The 15,970-nt window shown below is 42.2% G+C and overlaps 1 protein-coding gene across 9 annotated transcripts in view; it reads left to right on the forward strand.

The window, feature by feature from the left end:
- The window catches only part of LOC106069115 (helicase POLQ-like), a 37,421-nt gene that overhangs the window by 19,985 nt on the left and 1,466 nt on the right, over positions 1-15,970 (forward strand). For 8 of the 9 annotated variants that reach the window (XM_056042030.1, XM_056042038.1, XM_056042071.1 and 5 more), the window contains 2 exons: positions 267-440; positions 553-666. In XM_056042030.1, coding sequence (XP_055898005.1) covers positions 267-440; positions 553-666 — 288 coding nt within the window. Of the gene's footprint in view, positions 1-266; positions 441-552; positions 667-15,970 lie in introns of those variants that run through there. The other variant, XR_008779887.1, reaches the window with a different exon arrangement.

The following is a 15,970-nucleotide window of genomic DNA, read 5'->3' on the forward strand; positions in this document are numbered from 1 at the left end:
ACTTAAGCAAGTTTTTAGCAGGTAACCTAAAAATTTAAAACCCAAGCAGGTTTAGATGTGAGTTTGTTCTAAAATACTATGGTGTTTTTTAGTGTGGTATCTTAAATTAACAGCCAATACTAAAGTTTATTATGTTAAAGTTTATCTTGTAATATTGCTATGGAAATGTTTAAAAAGTCAATGAAAATTATACAATTCTTAGATTTTATATGAAATCTTTGTGCATATATAACAAAATGAATCAGATCTTAACATTTTTGTTACAGAAAGTTTGTCAAACAACTTTGCACAGATTTTATCTTGCCCTGATGTTGTGGCAGTTATGGAATCAGAAATCTATTTGGGAAGTTGCCACAAATTTTTCTCAAACTCGTGGATTTCTTCAAAACTTACTGTCCCAGTCAGCTTCCTTTGCTTCCTGTGTATTTCATTTCTGTCAGGTAATTCTGTGTACTAGAACCTTTCAGTGAAAACACTGCAAACTACACTAAGATACTATATCTTACTTTAATAGGAAATGTCTTTTAATTTATGTGAATATTTATTTTTTAGGAGCTTGAGGATTTGTGGGCTTATCAAGATTTGCTCAGCAATTTTGTGAAAAAATTAGCTTATTGTGTCACATCTGAATTATTGCCCCTAATGGAGGTACCTGGCATAAAACTTGTAAGTACTTTGGATAGACCTTTCATTGACTTAGAATGTAATCAGATCCTTACATAAAATGTAAAAATAAATATGTAGGAATTACTTTGATGCTTTTGTATTTGGTTAAATTTCTTTCCTGCTTAACTCATTAGCTACTAATGCGGTCAAATGGGCCCGCCACAGCACACACACAGCATGACTTGCGTAGCTCTTGTTTTCCTGTGCGACACGTGGTGTTATTTTGAGCTGGCTGGGTTTTTAAAAAAGTAGAAATATAGATCATTTTGTTAAAAAAAAAGGATGTTTTTACATCTTTGGCTTCAGTTTCTATGGGCCTTCAAAGTTCAGTGATTTTTTTTCGATTTTCCTTAGCTGCGCAGGCCATTTTCTCAATGACCTTTCAATTTTTAGACCCATTATCGCAAATAATACACTAAATACAGCTAATAATGAACTTGATATTGATCAAGACATTGATCATTAGAATTTAGCGCTACATTTAGATTTAGATCTAATCCGATTCAGAGAGAGAGTGAAGTAACTTCAAGCATTAGATCTGCATCTAGTCTAGATCTAGACTATTCTGGATCTAGCGTCAATGAATCTTCAACTTCTTGACTGATATTTTGAACAGTTTTTATTCACCACATGAAAACTTTTGATGAAATAGATCTAGTTGGGGGTGGTCACAACGTTGGTTTGGACAATGGTTTGATAAGTTTTACTTTGTAAATACTCAAGACATCTTCAGATTTTATATATAAGCATAATGTTTATTGTATAGGCCTACTAAATTCCTACTTATAAACATTACTGGTCTTTGGGTAAATGTTAAAGGTTACCAAAAATTACAGATCTGGTGGGGGGCGGGGGGTCCACCAGTCTTAGAAAAATCAGACACTTGAACAAATTTTCGTCTTTACCTGTTGTTTTTATTGTTTTAATCTTGTAAAAAGTTTTAAAGATCATCCATTTCTCTTTTTTTTTTTTAGAAGTATTTTTTGTTATTGATAGATGTTGTTTTATGTTTTTTTAAAATATATTTTGTAAAGTCAGTCTATTTCTGTTTTGGAGTTACCTTCCTTTGCTTAGTATTTAGAGAGATGCTGCTTAGGTATGGGCTTAGTAGCTATTGAGTTAATTGGTACATTCTCTGAAAACTTTTTGCTGTAAACATTGACTAAATGTTTTCATGAGAATTTCTTTTAACATATTTAGTGCTAATCTATAATTTAAATCAACAGTTTAAATAGATAATGTCCAAGCACAAATATTATATACAACTGTAATAAATTTGGTAAACTTAGAAACATCACCAATTTTCAAACTAAATACTTACTTTCATCTTTTTTTTTTCAATCCAGAGTGTATCTTTCTGGTAGACACTCAACATAATTGTCACCAAGTTTATTGGTGTGCCGTCCCGAGACATGATGTTAAACTGCGCTCCTGTTTCCTTAGCACTTTTGGAGCTCAAAAGTGCCCTACTTCTTTTCTATCATTGTGTCTGCCTCCTCTTTTCCTAAGTCTGCCTTCATTGATCATCACACTGTCTCCTTAACTTTAAATTCTCACTACGTCCTAGACCAGTCCGTTTGCCGTGGACTGCGACGGGTAAGGGGGGATAAAGAGATCCTGGTGTTTGAGTGGTGGCTATCTGAGGATAAACCACAACAACACAATACTTTGGCTCCAAGTTCCCCTAGACCTGAGACCCAGATGGCCCGCTCTGGGTCAACCGGCTGGTCATGCCGAGCTACCAGCATAGGTCGTCGACCTATGCTGGAGGGCGGTGGCTGGAGGGTCAATCAGGGAGCTGCTGTATCGGACACATGTCCGATGTAGCAGCTGACTGAGTATAGCACCTGTGTAGCCCTGGCGGGCTCATTCTGGACATCCTAATGGCCCGTCCCCTTGTTGGACTCGATGGCGGGTGGGGAGCACAGGTGCCGAATTAACCAAAATATATATGGACAAAAAAACACACACAAAACTACTTGCCCCAGACCTATGTCTGGGCAAGAATCGTCGAATTGACGATAAAAAAGAGGAGGTCCCAAAAAGCTGTGCCACCTGGCCATCATTTCTGGTGGTTAGATGCACAGAGGAGGGAAAAAGCCTGACAAAGTTGAGCCCTTTTATTATCTATAAGGGACTCAAGTCAGTAGTGGGAGAGCCCAAGAGTGTGTCTAAGCTACACAAAACAATGGAACTCCTTGTAGAAGTAGACAGCAAGACACACTCTGATGGGCTTTTAAGATGCAGAAGACTCTGTGATCTCCAAGTGGAAGTCATGCCACACAAGAGTCTGAACACCAGCAGAGGTGTAATCAGCTCTAGGGACCTACTGGAATGTTCCGTGAAGGAAATAGTGGAGGGCATTGAAGGAGTCACCCATGCCCGGCGCATTACCAGGCGCAGGGAGGGTGAGGAGGTCAAAACCGCCACTATTATCCTCACATTCGGAACTAGGACACCGCCAGAGTATGTGAAGGCAGGATACCTACGAGTTCCAGTGAGGCCCTACATACCTAACCCCATGAGGTGCTTCAAGTGCCAGGGTTATGGACACGGCGCGGCAGTCTGCAAGAGGAACACTGTGTGTGCCAGATGTGCTGGAGAGGGTCATGAGGACAAGGGCTGCACAGCCCAGTTCAAATGCCCAAACTGTCAAGCTGGCCACTCAGCCTACTCCAAGGACTGCCCTGTGTGGAAACAGGAGGTTGCCGTGCAGGAGTACAAGGCAAGAAACGGATGTACCTTTAGCCAGGCGAAATCGGCTGTACTGGCCCTACCCAAGGGCCAATTCGGCTTAACAAAGACCTACGCCCAGGCTGTTGCTAAGAAAGGAAGATCCATAGCCACACAGACGGACACATTGACCCCACCACCCCCTCCTCCTCCCCCAACTCAGAAGAAAACACCGCCAAAGAACACACCTCTGAAGAAACAAGAAAGCCCTGTTGTCATGCTAAAGAACAGGTTCTCTGTGCTCGCTGATGAGAGCATGGAGACTGAGCAGCATGTCAAAACCAATACTCCACATTGACCCCACCACCCCCTCCTCCTCCCCCAACTCAGAAGAAAACACCGCCAAAGAACACACCTCTGAAGAAACAAGAAAGCCCTGTTGTCATGCTAAAGAACAGGTTCTCTGTGCTCGCTGATGAGAGCATGGAGACTGAGCAGCATGTCAAAACCAATACTCCGGGAGAACCCGGAGACATCATGTCTGACACAGGTTCTCCTCAGAGAACCCAGCCAGACACCCCAACCTCTACCGAGTTAGAGGTTGACCAACTCCCTAAGGGGAGAAATCAAAGCGGAGAGGATGCCCGAGGTGAGAGAGGAGGAAATAACCTCCGCTCTAACCAGAGGGATCTCCCCTCTCCAGAGAGAAAGACTTCCCCCAAAAGGGGGTTGTCCTCCTCTCCATCCAAACCCAAGAATAAAAATACCAAGGTCACTGGAATAAAGGGAAACCCCCCCCCCGGGGGCCTCCCAAGGCCAAATAGCTCCAAGTAGGTCATCTAGAATAAGCCATGGATTCCAGAATTGTACAGTGGAATTGTAGAGGCCTCAAGGCCAATTACGAGGAAATGCAGCTACTGATGGACTCTTAGACTCCTGTAGCTGTCTGCTTACAGGAAACATTTCTGAAAGATTGCATCAGCTTCCGAAGCTACCGTGCTTACACCAAGAATGTTGAGGATGCAGAGAGAGCATCAGGTGGAGTCTGTATCCTTGTGAAGGATAGCATCCCCCATGAGAGGGTAGAACTACAGACCACACTACAGGCCGTAGCAGCTAGGATAACCCTTCACAAGGTTATCACTTGCTGCAGCCTGTATCTACCACCAGGCGCTCCATTAAACCGAACAGACATGGAGGACCTATTGAAACAACTCCCCCGGCCCTATTTAGCCTTGGGGATTTCAATGCCCATAACACCATGTGGGGATCCAACAATACCGACACAAGAGGTCGTATGCTGGAGGATATCTTCCTCCAACATGATTTATGCATACTTAATGATGCATCACCGACCTACTTGCACCCAGGAACTGGATCATTCACATGCATTGACCTCACCGTATGTGTCCCCGGACTTCTGGACGATTTTAAATGGTCAGTTAGCAATGATCTACGGGGAAGTGATCACTTCCCAATCATCATTACTAACAATCTCCCTTCATTGGGACGACCTCAGCGGTGGAAACTGAATAAGGCCGATTGGGAACAATTCCAAAAAAGATGCTCCGAGGATATCACAGAAAATATCCTCCATGAACAGAACCCAGCTGATACCTTTGCTAGCAAGCTACTAAGTATAGCCAGGAAAGTTGTACCCCTAACCTCTGCAAATCCAAAACGGCCTAGCAAACCATGGTTTGATGCAGCTTGCAAAAGTGCTATTGGTGATAGGAAAAAACGACTGGCTGCATTTATAAAGAATCCTTCCCAGGAAAACCTAAAGCTATTCAGGATAGCTAGAGCAAAGGCTAGACAAACCATACGGTCAGCCAAAAGGAATTCCTGGAGAAGTTTTGTCGGCAGTCTGGATGCCAAAACTTCTGCTAGAGCGGTTTGGAAGGCAGTAAGGCGAATCAAAGGGAAAGAATCAAATGCAATAGGGCATTTGAAAAACCAAGGACGAACTGTCACGTCCCCCAGAGAAATAGCTGACTGCCTTGCATCCTCAATAGCAGAAAAATCATCCACTGCACACTACACGCCAGAGTTCCAAAAAGTCAAAACCAGGGAGGAAAGACACCCCATTGATTTCAGGTCAGAGAACAATGAAGACTACAACAAACCGTTCTCGCTTGAGGAACTGAGGGAATCGCTGGACAAGTCACATGACACAGCGCCTGGAGAAGACGAAATCCATTACCAGTTCCTCAAGCACCTTCCCGAACCCCCATTGGCAGTCCTGCTAGGGGTCTATAACTGTGTGTGGCAAACAGGCGCTTTCCCAAACAGCTGGAGGAAAGCCACAGTTATACCGATACCTAAACCGGGAAGAGACGGCTCTGACCCAGCTAACTATCGACCAATAGCACTAACAAGCTGCATCTGCAAAACCATGGAAAGAATGATTAACAGTAGGCTGGTCTGGTACCTGGAAAGGAATAAAGTGATCTCAAACTACCAGTGCGGATTCCGGCAGGGGCGGACAACAACTGACCACCTGGTAAGGCTGGAAGCTTATATTAGAAATGCATTACTCAGAAGAGAACATCTAGTAGCTGTATTCTTCGATATAGAAAAGGCCTATGACACAACCTGGAAACATGGCATTCTACGTGACCTGGCGCTTATGGGGCTTAAGGGACACCTCCCCCGTTTTGTGGAGGAATTCCTGAAAGATCGAAAATTTCAGGTTCGAGTGGGCAACTCCGCTTCTGACACTCATGACCAGGAAATGGGTGTACCCCAGGGCAGCATTCTGTCAGTCACCCTGTTCAACATTAAAATAAATAGCATCATAAATGCGCTGCCCCCTGGCATAGAGTGCTCTTTGTATGTTGATGACTTTGTCATTCTCACTTATGAACACATGAACATTGTTGTGATTGTTGTGAACTCCTTACAGGGATTATACTTGACACAGAACGTACTAGTAATACTTCTTTCAATAACTCAAGAGACGCCAGAGATTAATTAACAATAAAATATATAACTTTAATAAAAGTAAATCAGGGTATCAGTGGCTGAAGACAAATCATCAAACGTTAACTAACTGAATATGTACATAATTATAAACTGACTTCCATATAGCTCATATCGTACGGCTAGGCTCCACAGCTCTGGCCTCTAACAACAACAATAATAATACTCAAGGGCCGTCACCCCACTTCACCTAGCCAACCAATGAAATAATAATAAATAAAATAAATAAACATAGAAATCCTCACATCCTACAACCAAGGTTCTATAAAGTGTTGTCCACAATGGTCTATACAAACACAATCACCACATTCCCCCCTCACCAAAATAAGCTATTAATATAACTTATTAATAGCGTAAAGAAAGAGTGAAATGGGAAACAATTACACAGATCTACACTACCATTAATGGCCTTGGACTTAAATCCGAATAGGAAAAATGACAGAATCACAACAAAATTTTTACATGTTAACATCTCTATTTAGTTTACATTTCTACATTTACCAAATAAATACCTTTGTAACAATATCACCAAAATTCTCTACAACATTAACAAACAACTAATATAGGAGAAGAAGGAAAAAATTTAATTAACAATTCAAATTGTTAACTTAATCAAATCAAAATCTGGTCATCAAGTATTCTAGTATGATACAAATAGGAGGCTTGCTTCCCTGCCTTGTGAGTTTATACAAGAGGAACTATATTTCAACTCCCAACAGACTAAATATCACGGTACTACACTTCTCATTTAAATCAACGGGGTTGTCGATAGGACTGGTGGCAATTTACGAGAAAGAGTTAGCACATTCATTTCTTTACATTTAACCCTAGAGTAGAATAGTTATAAAACAGGACATTTAGTCTATAGTTAGGTCGCCTCTAAGTACATTGAACAATTCAACAGCTTCAACATCATTCTGGATAGTTCTTTCTAAGGTCTCCCGCTATGAAGCTCGATAACGAAAGTCGTTGCGTAATGGTCTCACTATTCTACAAGATGGGGTCACTTGTTCTGAGGGTGTTATGGTGGTAAGCTGCCTCACCAAAGGATTTGTACTGTCAGACGTCACCTTGTTTGATTATTTATGTATTCTCTGATGGTAATGTTGATGTTAACAGTGGCAAGTGTAGGTAGCCTCTATCTATTGGTGTTGTAAGCGTTAGCTAGAAATACACAGTCTCATACGCCCAGGTCTCAAACGTTCTTTCCCCAGACCAAAAAGATTACATGTAGTGGGGTAAATGTTGACAATGCTCTGCAGTATGGGGGGGGGGGGCGGGGTAAGTGTTAACAATCTGCTCTGTTGCTGTTTTCAAACTTGCTGCACATCGTCTGAATCAAGAGTGACTCAAAGGTGATACGATAAAGTACTGCCAGTTGTCAAGGAAAACAATGTCTCTATACACAGCAAACTTGTGACTGGTACAGACAGATTCACATTGTCTCATACTAACACACAGTTGTTTCCTTCTGGTCGCTAGATCAAAGGTCACTTAGTAAAATATTCTGCCTAATACTTTGCCACAGGTATGTTCACTTTGTTTTGTTTTTTTCCAGTCACAGGAGCTGAAGTATCCTCCACACACACACACAGTGTGGCTGCAACCCTCTATTTGACCTTGACCTTGAAGAATTTTAGTCCAAATTATACTAGTAGCTCTACATATGTGTAGCTTCAAGATACATGCACATTTTAGAAGCGAGTCAGCCTTGAATTTCGCCACCACTGTCAATCAAATTCTCTTCGTCTCCATGGACCTCCCCATCTGTCTCGGTTACCATAATATCTGTTGACTGGTGGGCTGCAATAGTATCTGTTGTGTCTGTAACAAGGTCTACGTCCTTGATAGCCTTGGTATCTTTGAGGCTGAAATTCTCCTTGGTCCTCTGGATACTGCCGCCTTCCTCCATTGCCTTTTTCTCTGTACCATAGATACCACCCACTCGTCCTAGAGCTACTTGGGTCAGCAAAATCTTTACTGCCCTGCACATTAGAACCACCTGGACCAGTTACGCTTGCTGTTTCTTTTCGTTTCTTCTCTTCGACGAGGTCACATTCCGTTTTTTCGCCTTCTGTAACACTTGTAGGGTATTTTCTTGGGTTGCTTTTACCTATGGCCGTCTGGTGCACAAATAAATCTTCCTTATTTTCGTTACTGCCAACATGATCATAACTTTCTTGTTCTGGTTTTAGTTTTTGTTGTCTGTCTTCCACTTGTTGTATCGTTTCTAAAGGAATTGTTGGACTACGGTGTTCTACGTCTTTAGGGTTGTAGGCTTGTCTCATTTGTTGTTCCCCTTGACATTCAGTCGTTGCTGATTGGTCGATGTCATCAGCTTCTTGTGTTGGCTCCCAATTAAAAAATTGTTTCCATCTGTCGATCTGAGCCTCACTGGGGGTCTCTATATTTGGTACATTCCCTATCACCACTTCGAATGGACCATTCTCAACAACTATAGCTTCAACCTTTTTATTGAAATACGGAGAATTAATGTGTACTATAGCTGTTGGGTAGCTCTTTATTTGCCCTCCGAAACCTTGTACTTTGCATTGTCTCTTAGTGTACTGGTGAGGTTTCACAAGTTTAGCTAAGAGTACACATTTGGTGGCACCAGTATCGCGTAGAGCGTGGGTATGATAGCCATTTGCTATAGCTGGACATACGTACGGTGAAAGGCTATCCGCCAAGCCTCCAACATGGGCTACAACATCGTTCTTGTAGTATTCTGTTCTCCGGGCATCTCGACAATACTTCGCTATGTGCCCCATTCTCCCACAGTTGTAGCATCTCACTTCACTTCTCTGGGCCGATGACTGATTTGGTCTATAATCATTTTGTTCTCTCTCTGTATATCTCTGTATATCTCTGTCTTGTGGTGGGCTACGTTGTTGTGCTGTTTCTTTCCTTGTAAATCGTGCTGCTGTAGGGACTGTTGTGGCGGCAAATTCGATTTCTTCACTGTTTTCAACCTTTTGTAGTATTTCGCCCGGATGTGCTGCTACATAAGTTTGACACAGTTCCATAACGGTCTCCACACTTCTCGGTTTTCTTTCCTGTAGGAAAGCAAACAAATGCTTCCCAGCAGTTGATACGATTTTGTCCACGATGATAAACTGCTTCAGATTCTCGAACGATTCTTCAATTCCAGACGCTTGAACCCATTTTTCGAACGTTATTTTCACATCAGAAACAAATTGCTTCATGTTGCCGTCTGATGGTGGTTTTAGCTCATGAAACTTCTGTCGGTAGTCGTCTTCGCTGTATTGATAGAAATCAAGTAATGTTTTCTTGAGGATGGCATAGTTTGCTACCTCGTCATCGCTTAGGACTTGTAGTGCATCGAGGGCCTTTCCTCCGACCAAACTGAGAAGTTGTATGGCCCATTCGTGTTGTGGTTCTTTTTCAAGTTTCATCAGCATTTCAAATCTGTTGATAAATGCATCCATCTTATCCGTGCCTTCCACGAATTTTTGTCTCTTTGTTTGGGGCGTATTTCTTTTCCTCGTGTTCCTATTTTCCTGCTCCTCTTCATCCTTTGCTTTACTCTCTTTTTCGATTGCGGCAATTTTGGCCTTCGATTCCTCGTCGTCTCTTTTTATTTTGGCCGCTACTTGGTCCTCTTCTAGTTTCCATTTAAATCTCATCTCTTCTTCCTGCAATGCCATCTTCCGTTCTTCTATTTTCGCCTTTTCTTCTTCTACTTTCGCCCTTTGTTTCCTTTCTTCTTCTCTTTCTTTCCTCTCTTCCATTCTAGCATCTCTCTCCTCATTCTGTTTTATGATTTTAGCAACCCACTCGTCCAATTCTTCTCTTTGGTAGCCAAGACTCTTCCCCGTTTCATAAAGTTTTAGTAGGTCACCGTATACTTTCTCGGCCATTTTATGGACGTAGGTTTGTTCTTATACTTTAGGACAAGCCTTTTAGTCCCTGAGTTAATTGATTTCCCAGCTCTATATTTGAAGTCAGTAGAGCTTACTGCTGACCAGAAGATAATAGATAACAACTATAATGATGAAATAGTTCACCTGTCAACTTTTTGACACACTTGCTGCTCCACCATTGTTGTGATCGAAGGCCAAAATCGCCGCAATCGAAAAAGAGAGTAAAGCAAAGGATGTAGAGGAGCAGGAAAATAGAGACACGAGGAAAAGAAATACGCCCCAAACAAAGAGACAAAAATTCGTGGAAGGCACGGATAAGATGGATGCATTTATCAACAGATTTGAAATGCTGATGAAACTTGAAAAGGAACCACAACACGAATGGGCCATACAACTTCTCAGTTTGGTCGGAGGAAAGGCCCTCGATGCACTACAAGTCCTAAGCGATGACGAGGTAGCAAACTATGCCATCCTTAAGAAAACATTACTTGATTTCTATCAATACAGCGAGGACGACTACCGACAGAAGTTTCATGAGCTAAAACCACCATCAGACGAAAACATGAAGCAATTTGTTTCTGATGTGAAAATAACGTTCGAAAAATGGGTTCAAGCGTCTGGAATTGAAGAATCCTTCGAGAGTCTAAAGCAGTTTATCATCGTGGACAAAATCATATCAACTGCTGGGAAGAATCTGTTTGCTTTCCTACAAGAAAGAAAACCGAGAAGTGTGGAGACCGTTATGGAACTGTGTCAAACTTATGTAGCAGCACATCCGGGCGAAATACTACAAAAGGTTGAAAACAATGAAGAAATCGAATTTGCCGCCGCAGCAGTCTCTACAACAGCACGATTTACAAAGGAAGAAACAGCACAACAACATAGTTCTCCACAAAACAGAGATATACAAAGAGAACGAAATGATTATAGACTAAATCAGTCACCGGCCCAGAGAAATGAAGTGAGATGCTACAACTGTGGGAGAATGGGGCACATAGCGAAGTATTGTCGAGATGCTCGGAGAACAGAATACTACAAGAACGATGTTGTAGCCCATGTTGGAGGCTTGGCGGATAGCCTTTCACCGTACGTATGTCCAGCTATAGCAAATGGCTATCATACCCACGCTCTACGCGATACTGGTGCCACCAAATGTGTACTCTTAGCTAAACTTGTGAAACCTCACCAGTACACTAAGAGACAATGCAGAGTACAAGGTTTCGGAGGGCAAATAAAGAGCTACCCAACAGCTATAGTACACATTAATTCTCCGTATTTCAATAAAAAGGTTGAAGCTATAGTTGTTGAGAATGGTCCATTCGAAGTGGTGATAGGGAATGTACCAAATATAGAGACCCCCAGTGAGGCTCAGATCGACAGATGGAAACAATTTTTTAATTGGGAGCCAACACAAGAAGCTGATGACATCGACCAATCAGCAACGACTGAATGTCAAGGGGAACAACAAATGAGACAAGCCTACAACCCTAAAGACGTAGAACACCGTAGTCCAACAATTCCTTTAGAAACGATACAACAAGTGGAAGACAGACAACAAAAACTAAAACCAGAACAAGAAAGTTATGATCATGTTGGCAGTAACGAAAATAAGGAAGATTTATTTGCGCACCAGACGGCCATAGTTAAAAGCAACCCAAGAAAATACCCTACAAGTGTTAGAGAAGGCGAAAAAACGGAATGTGACGTCGTCGAAGAAGAGAAACGAAAAGAAACAGCAAACGTAACTGGTCCAGGTGGTTCTAATGTGCAGGGCAGTAGAGATTCTGCTGACAGAAGTAGCTCTAGGACGAGTGGATGGTATCTATGGTACAGAGAAAAAGGCAATGGAGGAAGGCGGCAGTATCCAGAGGACCAAGGAGAAGTCCAGCCTCAAAGATACCAAGACTATCAAGGACGTAGACCTTGTTACAGACGCAACTATGGCAGCCCACCAGTCAACAGATATTATGGCAGCCCACCAGTCAACAGATATTATGGCAGCCCACCAGTCAACAGATACTATAGCAGCCCACCAGTCAACAGATATTATGGCAACCCACCAGTCAACAGATATTATGGTAACCGAGACAGATGGGGAGGTCTATGGCGACGAAGAGAATTTGACCGAACTGGTTATGGACGTGGAAAAGGAAGAAACGACCATGACGTCAGACGCCAAGAACTGAAGTAAGCAATGACACCCTCAAGATACAGTTAAGACAGCAAAGAGGACGAGATGGGAACGTGTCCGTTTACTGGAGACCACAGAGAGAATCGTTTACTATTATGTTCAGAGGGCAGTGCACGCTCCAGTAGAGTGATGAATGTTTTTTTTGATTGACAGTGGTGGCGAAATTCAAGGCTGACCTGCTTCTAGAATGTGCATGTATTTTGAAACTACACATGTGCAGAGCTACTAGTACAGTTTGGACTAAATTTCCTTAAGGTCAAGGTCATATAGAGAGTTACAGCCATACTGTAGCTGACTGTGTGTGTGTGGAGACTACTTTCAGTTCCTGTGACTGAAAAAAACAACGTGAACATACCTGTGTCGAAGTATTAGGCAAAATATTTTACTTAGTGACCTTTGATCTAGCGACCAGAAGGAAACAACTGTGTGTTAGTATGAGACAATGTGAATTTGTCTGTACCAGTCACAAGTTTGCTGTGTATAGAGACATTGTTTTCCTTGACAACTGGCAGTACTTCCTCGAATCGCTTTTGACTTTGAGTCACTCTTGATTCAGACGATGTGCATCAAGTTTGAAAACAGCACTTCAACAGAGCAGTCCCACTACACCCCCAGTAATGTGACTCCACCACATTTGATCAGACTGCAGAGCGTTGTCAACATATCTTAACACCACTACCTTTAATCTTCTTGGTGTGGGAACAACGTTTTGAAACCTCGGCGTATGAGACTATGTGTAAAAGGTGAATAGTGAAACAAGGTGACGTCTGACAGTACAAGTCTTTTGGTGGGGCAGCTTTCCACCATAACAGCCTCAGAACAAGTGACTCCATTCATGGCGTTTTAGACCTACATTCCTAGGATGTATGACTAATTATAGCTCCATACCTAGTGTTTACCCCCCCCCCCCCCCCAATCCTCAGGACATTTTATCTTATTCCTATTCTTATCTTACTATATGTCGACAACCCATTTGACTCCATTCTATGTGCACAGTTTGACAGATAGTTCTCAACTTACAATCACAATGTTGACCAGATACGAAGGTACACGAATCGCCGCGATGAGGGACCAAGGCCTGAATCACCAAACACCTATTATAAATGCTGATCAGTTGAGATGTATTTCCTTTTAAACAAATTCACAATGTAGTGAAGCAAGTCTCCTATTTGTATTGTACATGAGTACTTGATGACCAGATTTTGATTAGTTTAAACTGATGATGTACAGATAGTGTTTTTTTCTCCAATACTAGTTAATTCTGGATGTTGTAAAGAAATTGGTTGAAATTGTGAACAAGGAGAGTTCATTGGGAAATGTAGAGATGTTAACTTGTTATTTGGTGCGACTCTGTCATTTTTCCTTTTCCAATTTGGTTTCGAGTTTAATACTATTGAGGGTAGAGTGTATCTGTGTATTTTTGTGTGTGCACTCTTTCTTTACCTGATACTGAAACCTAAGCTAGTAACTTTGTACGCTATTAATAAGTTATATTAATAGCTTATTTTGGTAAGGGGGGAAAACATGAACACCTTAGAAAGAAAATTACAGTTATGTTTAAACAAAATTCAGGGTTGGGCAAACTATAATGGTTTCAAATTCTCAGACTACAAAACAGTTAGTATGCATTTTTTTAATCTAAGGGGACTACACCCAGACCCTGAACTATTTATACACAAAAAGAAGATCCCTGTCGTGAAAACTACAAAATTTTTAGGCCTCACCTTAGATTCCAAATTTAATTTTCTCCCCCACATTAAGGAACTTAAGAAGAAATGCCAAAAGTCATTAAACATACTAAGAGTACTCAGCCATACGGACTGGGGAGCTGACAGAGATACCTTGCTGCTGCTCTATCGGAGTCTAATTCGATCCAAGCTAGACTACGGATCCATAATATATGGAGCAGCAAGGAAGTCGTACCTAAAAATACTGGAACCAATACAAAATGCTGCCCTGCGTCTCTGTCTCGGCGCGTTTCGTACATCACCTATCCCAAGTCTCCATGTGGAGGCTGGAGAACTCCCCATGGATATAAGAATTAAAAAGCTTGCAATGCAGTATATAGTCAAGCTAAAATCCAACCCCACGAACCCTGCTTTTGACTCCATATTTAACCCCACAGAGGTAGAATTATACAATCGAAGGCCTAACGTCATACAGCCGTTGGGCCTTCGAATGAGAGAACCCATCCAAAATTTAACCCCACCCATTGACCAAATCTCTAAAATAGAAACCCCTCAGAACCCTCCCTGGCTAATGAATAAACCCAAATTAAATTTATCCCTCCTCAATTTCAAAAAAGAAAATACAGACCCAAGCATACTACAAGTCCACTTTAGGGAACTGCAGGAGAGCTACGGAGATTGTGGCACCATCTACACAGACGGATCCAAAATGGAGGGAAAGGTCGCGTGTGCCTGCTCCTTTCGGAACAAAACAATCTCCCGTAGACTCCCCGATGGCTGCTCCATCTTTACGGCCGAATTGCACGCAATATTGCTTGCACTTATGGCCGTAAAAGCATCAGAAAGGAGTAAATTTATAATCTGCTCCGACTCCAAATCTGCATTGCAAGCTTTGGGGCGGATGAAGACTGACATCCCATTGGTACATAAGAGCCTGAAGCTGTTGGACCAAATAACAGCCGACCGTAGGGATGTCACCTTCATCTGGGTCCCCTCCCATGTTGGCATTGAGGGAAACGAAGCCGCAGACAGAGAAGCAAAGAGAGCCCTAAATCATGCGGTGTCAGGAACCCAAATTCCCTACTCGGACGTGAGACAAAGTATTGCCTCTGCCACCTATCGAGAGTGGCAGAACCGATGGGAGGCTGAGACTCACAGTAAACTCAGGCAGATTGTGGCGGATGTCAGGTGGCGGCCCACATCTAAGGGTCTGACAAGGCGTGGTAGCACGACCATGTCCAGACTTAGGATTGGCCACACCTACATCACGCACTCTTTTGTACTGAAGAGAGAGGAGCCCCCACTTTGCGAGTACTGTGACTCTCGCCTCACCGTGGAACATATCCTCGTTGATTGCCCCAGATACCAGGATGTCAGGGCGAAATATTTTAGAGCCACTAATCTAAAAACACTATTTAATAATGTCGACCCTGGGAAGGTACTGGGCTTTATTCGGGAAATGGGGCTATCTACGAAGATCTGATTTCTGAATTTGTGAACATGCACTATTTACATTAGATTTTTACCAAATATTTAAATTTTTACTACCTTTACTATTTTAACTGTGAATAGACCTTGATTTTAATTATATGACTGTATAGAATCTGGCCCTTGTTGTTTAGAGAGAGAGTAGTCCTTGGGGAACTGCAGGCACGACATGGCCTAAATTGTGCCGATGTGCCTCAAATCAAAAATCAAAAATCAAATCATTATTGGTGTGGTGGCTGAGGGATTACGTGCTCGGCTTCCAAACCTGGGTCCTGGGTTCGAATCTCAGTGAAGACTGGGATTTTTAGGGTGCCCCTGAGCCCAACCAGCTCTAATGGGTACCTGACTTAAGTTATTCTATGTTTCTAAGAACTATCCTTCAATATATGAAGTACGGG

Source organism: Biomphalaria glabrata, chromosome 1, assembly GCF_947242115.1.
Source record: "Biomphalaria glabrata chromosome 1, xgBioGlab47.1, whole genome shotgun sequence".
Taxonomy (NCBI): Eukaryota; Metazoa; Mollusca; class Gastropoda; family Planorbidae; genus Biomphalaria; species Biomphalaria glabrata.